The sequence below is a fragment of the Rattus norvegicus genome, chromosome 3 (genome assembly GCF_021556685.1).
Source record: "Rattus norvegicus strain SHRSP/BbbUtx chromosome 3, alternate assembly SHRSP_T2T, whole genome shotgun sequence".
NCBI classification, from domain to species: Eukaryota; Metazoa; Chordata; class Mammalia; order Rodentia; family Muridae; genus Rattus; species Rattus norvegicus.
In genome coordinates, this window is record NC_141536.1 from 114,057,386 (window position 1) to 114,067,601 (window position 10,216).

A 10,216-nucleotide genomic window follows, 5' to 3' on the forward strand; every position below is an offset into this window, starting at 1 on the left:
GAAGGGAGTGTGTGCTAGCTGTGTGGAATTAAGAGAATGGCCCAGCCATTGGTCTGTTTAAGGTATTTAAAATGCAAGACTGTGGATGTGTCTTCCTTTTGGGGATCCAGAGCATTGGGGCAGCAGCGAGAATCAGAGCAGATTAACAAATTACTGCTTCAGACAAATCTGGATGTCCTGGAACAGTAGCCAGTGGTCTTACCGACGAAGCTACCATGCTAGCCCCTGAGTTCATAATCTTAATTTAACCCTCGGTAATGTTTTGTCTTTATTTTGTTTGTTTGTTTGCTTGTTTTGCCTGGATGTCTTCTCTAAAGTTTTTTGGGCTGGGCACCTGCCTTCTAACTAATATTTTTTTATTATTATTAATTATTTATTTACATTCCAAATGTTGCCCTCCTTCCTGGTCCCCCCTCCATGAGTTCTTCACCCTACCCTCTCTCCCCTTTGCTTCTGAGAGGGTGTTCCACCTACACCCACCTCACCCTCCTAGCATCCACCTTCCCTGGGGCATCAAATTTCTACAGGATTAAGTGCATCTTTTCCCACTGAGGCCAGACAAGGTGGTCCTCTGTTACATGTATAGCAGGGGCAACAGACCAGCCCATGTATGCTCTTTGGCTGGTGGCTTAGTCTCTGGGAGCTCCGAGTTAGCTAATATTGTTATTCTTCCTCAGGTGTTGCAATCCCCTTCAGTTCCTTCAGTCCTTCCCCTAACTCTCCCTTAGGGGTCCCACAACCTGAGTCCAATGGTTGGCTGTAAGTACTCAGGTACTAAAAAGTTTTTGGGGCAGATGACATGGCTCAGTGGCTTAAGACACTTGGTACCATGCCTGATGACCTGAGTTTACCCATGTGATTGATACCTGCCTTGTGTGCATGTCCAAGCACATATACAAAATATATAAGTAAATGTAATTAAAGAGAAAATTCTGGGGCATTGAGATGGCTTAGCAGGTAAAGGTACCTGTGTCTAGGCCATCTGGTATAAGGAAAGAACTGGCTCCTACAGGCTCTCCTCTGGCCTCCAAATATGGGTTGTGGCACTTAAATAAAACACACAACAAACGAACAAATAAATATGAATAAGAAAATTACAAAGGAGAGTTTCTAGGCCTCTTTTCCAGACCAATTTTTATATCATTTTTATAAACATTAAACATGTAATTAGTGGTCTCATTAATAAAACATTTTCAGGGCTGGAGAGGTGGCTCAGTGGTTAAGAGCTCTGACTGCTCTTCCAGAGGTCCTGAGTTCAAATCCCAGCAACCACATGGTGGCTCACAACCATCTGTAATGGATTCTGATGACCTCTTCTGGTGTGTCTGAAGACAGCTACAGTGTACTTATATAGAATAAATAAATAAATGTTAACAAATTTATGTATTACTGCATATTTGAATGTTTTGCTTTTAGTGGATTTAAAATGAATTTGTGCCTATGAATTACTATTTATGAATCAAGGTTTGATCTCATTGTGTGACTAAGATCTTTTATCTTGGGTCATCAGAAATAAATAAAGGTCAAGGTATCTTTGAAAGTAGAGGAGAGGTTTCAGTCTAGAGCCATTTTTGTCTTTTGTAACTTACTCAAGTAATTCAATGAAATGAAATGATCTGAAAATCTGGAGAGCTGGTGCATTGTTTTACCAATGCACCATAACATTGGTAAACATAAATTTAAAAGTCTAGGTTTCCCTCTGGCCTGTTGACTGAACATGAAAGCTGGTCTTTTTGTTTGGTTGGTTTTGGTTTTTGAGACAGGGTTTCTCTGTGTGCCCAGGCTATCCTAGAACTCACTGTGTGGACCAGACTGGCCTTGAACTCGGAGCGCTGGAATCAAAAGTGTGCACTACTACAGCCCAGCGCGAAAGCTGGGTTTTGTGTAATGTGTTTTAAAGAAAAGAAGAGCATCAAGGCTCTAAGTACTCAGCCTCATTTAAACTGACTTGCTCTCTCAATCTCCCTAGGGCAGGTAGCCTGAAGATGGACGGCATAAAGAAATTATGGGGTAAAGAAGGTTATCTCCCCAAGAAGGAGAGTGGAGCTGCTGATAAACTGGAAGCCGCACATGCTCCTGCAGAGAGTGCAACGATGGAGAATGTAGACCAAGCCATGACTAGGAAGGACCAAGCTCAAGGCCACACCCCTTCTACAGAGGAGAAAGAAAAGCAGCTGTTGGCATCATCGCTGTTTGTTGGGCTAGGACCAGAAAATACGATCAATTTGGTAAGTTGTCTGTTGCATTCCTGTAAGAATCCCTGTGCCCTCTGCTGGAACCAAGAACTGGATTTCATCGATGCATGGTGGGAAATGCCTTCCATAGCTCCCACAGCATCATCTTCCAGCCCTAGGGCTACCACTAACATGGTAGCATACCATGAGGGGACATGCCCAGTCCCCTTGAGTAAGTGTTTCTCGCAAGTCCAGTCGGCTAGAGGAAGGCCCAGGACCCACATAAATCAACAAGAATGACCAAAGTAGATGGGAGAGTTCTGTGAGGGCACGGTGCTTGGTTGGAGATTGTCAGTAATAGTGGCTTATCTGTGTGCATTGTCCTCCCAGACCGTTCTTCAGTGAGATTAGTGGTAGCAAATTTGGCAAGCATCACCAGCTGAGGAATTCTTCCCATCTTGTTTCCTGGTCAGCTTCTGACATTTAGATTTTGAAGTTAAATCAGTTTTTCTTTTCTGCTTACTAGCATGGACCACGAAAACACAATTACTAGATTATTAAAACCTCTTTGAAGTCATGGGTAACTCGGGATTCTATAAAATACAGCTCTGGAAACAAAAGCAGCTGGATTGTCTAATCCTGTGATGTACTATTTAGAAACTAAACATTTTTTAAAACTATTACAACTGAGTTTTGACCTTACTTCTTTTTCTAAGTTTATGTTTTTAAATCAAAAGTAAGATTTAGCTGATAGCTTTAGGTTACATGGTTGTCAGAATTGTGGGGTTTACACCTTTTCGTCTGAGTTTTACTAATCATTGCTTTGCAGCTCTCGGTGTTAATATACTGTTCATTTAAAAATATTATTATATTTTGTCTTTGCAGTTGGGAAAAGCAGATGTTGTGTCTTACAAGTTCAGGAGGAAGTCAAAACCCAAGGTAGCCCAAAGTGACAAGATGCCCAGCGCTCATGCCGCTCCCTCCTCCACCCTTAGCCCTGCGTCCGATGTGGCTGGGGGGGGTGAGGACAGTCTGAGCGCTGCGGATAGAGGAGACGGGGAGCTTGGTTCAGAGCTGTTGGGTTCTGAGTCTGTCTTGGAGCTGCCCTCAGTTGAAAACCTCTCGAGTGTCAGCTTGCCCGTGTCTTCTTTGTTTGCGGGTAACGACATGGAAGTATTTCATCCCCCTTCATCCTCTGCAACTTCAGCCGTCAAGGAAGTCAGTTTGGCTGCTCTGTTGGAAGAAACTCCTGAATGCAGGCGTTCAGCTCTCGTGGAAATCTGTAGTAATGAAACTGTGGCTGTGTCTTCTTACAAAGTCTGGAAGGATGAGTGTTTATTGCTGGTGTGCTCAGTCACTAGTAAGACTGATTCAGAGTTCACAGATGCTCAATTAGAAATTTTTCCTTTGGAAAATTTCAAGGTAAGACAATTATAAGATATTGTTTCTGCCTTAAGTAAATAATGATTACTTAGTGCTTCTGCTTTCGGCTCCAGTGCCTTATGAGTTTGTTCTAAATCCTCCTTTCTTCCTTAAAAAACAGGACTCAGGATACATTGCTCTAAAGAAACAAAGGAAGCCCAATAATATTGTATTTGCAAAGGCCATAGATATTATATAAAGTGAGTGTCTATACTGCATAATACAGGTTGTAGGTGGCACATGGGCAGTCCTTTAAACCCATACTCAGGAGAAGAGGCAGGAAAACCTCTGTAGGTCCAGGCTAGCCTAGGATACATAGTGCATTGACATTGAATACATACATTGAATCTCACTTCTATGCCCTACTGTTGAAAACAAGGGTATTAGTACTGTGCTCCTGAAAGGAGTTAACTGGTTGATCCTGCAGGATGCTTGTAGCATTAAATCCACACCCTGTGCTCTTGGTGTTTTCAGGTTTTATTCTGTGATATTCTCTCTCTCTCTCTCTCTCTCTCTCTCTCTCTCTCTCTCTCTCTCTCTCTCTCTCTCTCTCTCTCTCCATGCACTCTCCAAGTGCTGTATTCACTCTTGTCATCTTCACTGAGGACATTTCAGGTTATTTAACAGAACCAATAGAGCATTGAAAAAGAATATTAAGGATAAACACACAATTTCCCTTCTTTCTCTCCCTGATTCTGTATTCTGTACTGAGTACTCTGGGGAGGGTGACGGCAACTTCTGAAAGTTCATTTGTCTGCAGTGTCCTTTTCTTCTGTGAGCTACAGTGCGATGAATGAGATATTATTGACCAGGGCAGGAATTCTTCAGTTCTTCAATACATATGTGTAGCAGATTTATTTGCAGAACTTTAAAAAACAAACAAGAAGTCTGTCGACATTGTACCTGTAGAGTTGAGTAGGGGCAGAGAGTGAGAATGGAGGCAGCTGTATGATGGTTTTAAATCCTCTAGCATAAGAGTCAGGTGCCGGGGGCTGGAGACATGGCTCAGCGGTTAAGAGCACTGACTGCTCTTCCAGAGGTCCTGAGTTCAAATCCTAGCAACCACATGGTGGCTGACAACCATATATAATGGGATCTGATGCCATTTTCTGGTGTGTCTCAAGACAGTGTTTAGTGGACTTACATACATAAAATAAAAAAAATAATTAAAAAAAAAAAAAAGGGTCAGGTGCTAGGAGCTAGGAAGAATGCTTGCCTAGTACACACAGACACCGGCTTCAGTTCCCCAGCACTGTGAGTAAAGGAGTTCTGGTGCCAGATTAGAGTTTAGTGATCTTAACTAAAGATTTTTTTTTACAGTTTTAGCTGTAATACTAATCTGTTATATAATTTTGACCTATACAGTATTATTTATGTCTTAGTAAATTTTCGTTAGTGGTTTTCATAATGAGGTCTGTTAACTTCCCACATCCATGTGCTTTAGTGCTTTATCTCTTAAGTAGAAGGCTGTTATCCACATAACAGTCTGTTGATGCGTTCTTCAATAGTTTTCTTACTTTCATTTATAGATCATTGAGCAGCCTGGATGTCCTTCACCTGTGATGGAAGCAGAAAGCACCAAATCCTTCCAATATGGCGTGCAGATGGAAAGCCCTTGTGTAGAGGGGACTCTCTCTGGTTTTATAAAGTATCAAATGATGGATACACATCCTGTTCAACTGGAATTTTCCATGAACTTATCACTACTAGATTTTATTAGGTAAATATTCTCTAATTTTTGTTAGAAAATATTTTGTTTGTTATTCATCCATTGTTCCCCCTCCCTTTTTTTTTTCTTGTAGAGACACATGCTAGCTATTAGGGAGTATAAGAATTACATATTAAACAGTCTTGGGCTGGAGAGATGACCTTGTTGGCTAAGAAGGCTTTCAGAGGACTGGAGTTTGGTTCCTACCACCAGATCTGGTGGCTCACAACTGCTCATAACTCCAGCTCTAGAGGACCCAGCACCACTGTGGCCTCTGTGGGACACATACTCACACATAGACACCCACTACATATACATGAATCAGTCATTTTAACACCTTGTATTCTTACAAGCCAGGCATGGTAGCTCATGCTTATAATCCCCGTAGACATGAGGCTGAGGCAGGAGGATTGCCATCTGTTCAAACATTTCTAGACTACAAAGTGAGTTGTAGGTCAGCCTTGGCTACAAAGTAAGTCTCAACTCTTTCCCACTCTTATTTTATAATTTGAGGATGCACAATGTATATGCAACATAGTTTTGTGCATAGTAATCAGTTCTTCTGGATCTTTAAATGTAGGTTTTTTTTAAAACTATGCAATCAATGCTTACTTATCAGAAATTCAAATGTTGTGAAAATATAACTAGAATATAAAAGTTGCCTATAATCCACCCCTAGGTATTTCTGACATTATACAACATATAACTATTTCATCGTGTGTGTGTGTGTGTGTGTGTGTGTGTGTGTGTGTGTGTGCGCGCGCGCGCGCGCACATATACACACACACGCAGAGTCTTAGGCCCTTTGGTGAATTTATTGAAAGTTCTTTATATTCATTCTCTTGTGCATGGCTTTAACAGAAATTTCATTATTCCCCAAATACAGAGTATACATGATAGAATAGTTTATATTTGAGAATTTATGCAGTTATCTGTTAAATTCCTGCTGGAGTAATTAATATCTTTTTTTGAAAAAGACAAAATTGGATGGGTTATTAAAAGGAGAGGTGCAGTTTAAATCTTTTGTTGTCAGTAACATCATCACATTGGAAGATAACACTCACCGTTCTAATCATGTCTGGTTGAAAAGCACAAATCTCTTGGGACCCAGGTTTACAATCTACAATGTATATGTATTATACATGTAATCTATATTCATGTGAGTCATGTGTTTGCTCAGCATCACTGTACTCTTAATGACATAGACTAATTGTTAAAATTTTTTTCAGGCCATTAAAGATCTCAACTGAAGACTTTGGCAAACTCTGGTTGTCTTTTGCAAATGATGTGAAGCAAAATATAAAAATATCAGAGCCTCGAGTTGCACTGGCTTCTGTCCTGACAGAGCTGCAGCAGAAACTCAGACTTTGCGTGGTTGACGTCATAGGTGTGTAGAATTATGAAAAGGCACACTGTAAATGTGGACTTTTCTTCTGAGTGTCATACTTCTTAGAGCTTCTTGTCACGAGTGTCTTCAAATGAGTGTGTTTTCAGACTGCATTAAGGAGTATTTGATTGAACAGTTCACAGTAACATATATTACTAACTATCAGTTAGCCTTGCTTTTCTTCTAATGCTTTAAACCTTTCTCCATTTGTGTAGAGTAGGCTTCAAATCCAGTCAGAAAGTGGTTGATTACTCTCAAAATAGCCACGTCTCTGTTGCATGTACTGATATTTTATACCCAAGAACAGCATTCTTTATCTTTGCAAGATACCTCTATTTTAGATTTTTAAGAAAATTAATCATATCTTTTAGTTTGCTTATAAAGCAGTAGATTTCTATATGGTTTTTTTTTTTCTGTAACCTGAATTTTGGTTGACTTTGGCCATTTTGACTGGGATAGAATAAAATCTCAAAGTAGTTTAATTTGCATATTAAAGTAGTTTAATTTACATAGTAAATAATTTGTATTAAATTCAAGTTTATTTGTTCAAGTGTATTTCATATTTTCTTCTCTATCAGATTTAGGGTACCAGGTCTTGTGCTGAAATCCTTGATGCATTTAGAATTGAGAGTTGTGCTAGGTTTGTGGTGAGGTTTATTCTTTTACTCGCAGCTGTCCATTTTGACCAGCGCCACCTTTTAAACATGCTGTATTTTTTCCAGTGTGTATTTTTGGCTTCTTTATCAGAGAACTGTAGGAAAACGGGCTTCTTTCTGGGCCCTCCACTCTACTGTATTGAGGTGTCTGTCTGTATGGCATGCTGTTGGTTAGAGTGGGGTGCTGGTGTCACGTTGTTGGGGTTAATCTATGGTTTTAGATTTAGTACTTCTTTTAGGAAATCGGATGCATCTGTGTTGGTGAATATCATTTAGAATTGTGATGTGGGGGCTGGAGAGATGGCTCAGCAGTTAAGAGCACTGACTGCTCTTCCAGAGGTCCTGAGTTCAATTCCCAGCAACCACATGGTGGCTCCCAACCATCTGTAATGGGATCTGATGCCCCCTTCTGGTGTGTCTGAAGACAGCTGCAGTGTACTCATATAAATAGAATTGTGATGTGCCCTTGATGGGTTGTTCCCTTAGTGGATATAAAGTGACCCTTATATCACTTCTGACCAGTTATCATGCTATTACTGAGTGTTACCCTGCACATACATTATTATCATATAACATATTATTACTGTAGTATACTGTTAGCTTGCAACTAAGCACTTGAGGCACTTCTACTTTTTGATGATACGAACAGTGCTGCCGTGTACATGTGTGTTAAAATACCTGTCGCCATTCTTACTCTCATCTGGGATTCAAGGCATTCACCCCCACTCCAGCACCTTTTCAGGGTTTTTGTTTTTTTTTTTTAATATAGAAAATAGTCTTCCAAACAAATGTGACATGCTTTCTCTAAAGTGCCTGTGTGGCACTTCTCTGGTGATTGGTGACAAATACCTTTTCACGCGAGAATGGCACATTTGTAGATATCCGTGGAGGATGGTCTGTTGGAGGTCATTTAAATTTAATTTCCCTTTCTGTTCTGTTGCAGGCAGTGAAGGTCTGCTGGCCTGTAAGCTGCTTCCGTCCACCCCCTGTATCCTGCACTGCCGAGTACACGCTGACGTGGTAGCCCTGTGGTTCCGATCCTCTAGCTCTGTTCTTTCAGACTGTTTATCTTGTCACTGTCAGAAAGTGATGCAGACATCCTAGCAAAGTTCTGTTAAGTTTTACTTTTTTCACATAAATGGTTTACATTTACAACCTTACCAAAGTAAAAAGCACTCGTGGTACTTCTCATGGGAATGGGGATTTGTCAGGTTTGGGTTATGTGTTTTCTTCTTGATTCCTGCTAAGAATGATCCCCAAGAAACTATGTCATTAATTTTTTTACTCAGGATTGTACAGTGTGTTTGGGTCCCCCTCCCCCAAAATGACCTAAACTAATGTTATAAAATGCTAATTATTTTATGTCACTTAATGTGGAGGAACTGAAAATATTTATTTTGTTATAAGTGTTTTATAGCAGGTTTATTCTAGCATTCACTGATTTCTAATAAGGCTGAATCTTGGTTCTCTGCTTCGATGTAGAGGACACAGAGACTGATCATCACCTGAATCACACTTGGCTTTGGAGTACAGAACTTGTTGTAAGGATAGTCTGTGCTCCCAGTTCTGTTTTGCTCAGGTCAGGGTTAAACTGAGGTGGCCTAACATGTACTAACCATTGTACAAGACCATGAGCATGCTGGGTATGGGGCAAACACAATCTGTGTTTTTTTACTTTTTAACTTGTTATACTTAATTTTAAGTAATTTGATCATAAAGTATATCTGTTTCCTATTAGATCCTTTTTGTAGTTAAAATTTTTGACCATAGAATAAATGGCCAATTGATTTTTTTTTCTGGTCCTTATATCTACTAATATTAAGTGGTTGTTACTGAGTAGTGACTTTGTAAATATATCCTACAAATACTTCAGCAAAATATATCATGTTTCATGTTATATTTATGCTTATAGGCCCTCTGTTAGTAGAAGAAGAGATTATGCCTTGTATGTGTGATGGGCCAAAATCTTGAAATTGTATATTAACTGAAATAGTATTTTATAAAGACTAATAATGGTGCTGTGGGAAATATTTATTTTACCCTTTTTGGTACTTCATCATTGAAACTATTCAGGTAATACAACTTAAGTTATTATGTTAACCATTCTAGTTCCCAGGACTGGTTATCACCTGGGCCAGGCACTCTGGTTTTACATTATCTCACCAATACTTGCTGTAAAGATGCTAAGGTGGAAGAGAGGAGGAAGAGGAGGGAAAGGAGGAAGAAGAGGGGGAGGAGGGGGAGGAGGAGGTGGTGGTGGTGGAGGTGGTGGTGGTGCATACCTTTAATCCCAGCACTAGGCAGAGGCAAGCGGATCTCTTGATTTTGAGGCCAGCCTGGTCTATAGAGCAACTTTTCCGGACAGCCAGGGCTACACAGAGAAACCCTGTGTTGAAAAATTAAAAGAGGGGGGGAAAGATGCTAAGAAGAGTCTACTGAGCTGTCATCCATAGTTAGAACAAGACAAAAAGTAGTATTTTATAAGTTAACTCTTGGGTTATGCATTTGTAAATGTAGCATTTCGTTAACTTCTCTCTTGAATACAAGCAGTTAAGCCTGGTTAGAAGAGCAGGAGGCTGGAATTTCCTGTAGTTGGTTTCTCCCCTCAGTAGAAGACTAGATGCATTATCAGCCTCTGCTCTGTCATGGTAGAGGGGTCCTGAAGCAGCCGCTTCATTAGCTTCCTCTTTATTGTTGCATTCGCAGCCTTCCCTGCTCCTTGCCCTTAACAAGCAGTGCAGCATGTAGTGTAGATGGGCTCCTTTCTGTGTGCATTCTTCCAGGCGTTTCTGTGGTCACTGGGTTGGTCGGTTGTGGAGCAGGGGGAGTAAGGTCTGTAAGATCAAAGTGACGGCTGTCCCGAGGATCA

General features: G+C 40.4%; 1 protein-coding gene across 1 annotated transcript in view; it reads left to right on the forward strand.

Annotated features, from left to right (window-relative positions):
• The window catches only part of Ap4e1 (adaptor related protein complex 4 subunit epsilon 1), a 63,834-nt gene extending 55,328 nt beyond the window's left edge, over positions 1-8,506 (forward strand). The window contains 5 exon segments of the mRNA NM_001191742.1: positions 1,970-2,228; positions 3,060-3,596; positions 5,126-5,316; positions 6,534-6,691; positions 8,291-8,506. Coding sequence (NP_001178671.1) covers positions 1,970-2,228; positions 3,060-3,596; positions 5,126-5,316; positions 6,534-6,691; positions 8,291-8,451 — 1,306 coding nt within the window. The 3' untranslated portion in view covers positions 8,452-8,506.
• Positions 8,507-10,216: the final 1,710 nt, after the last annotated feature.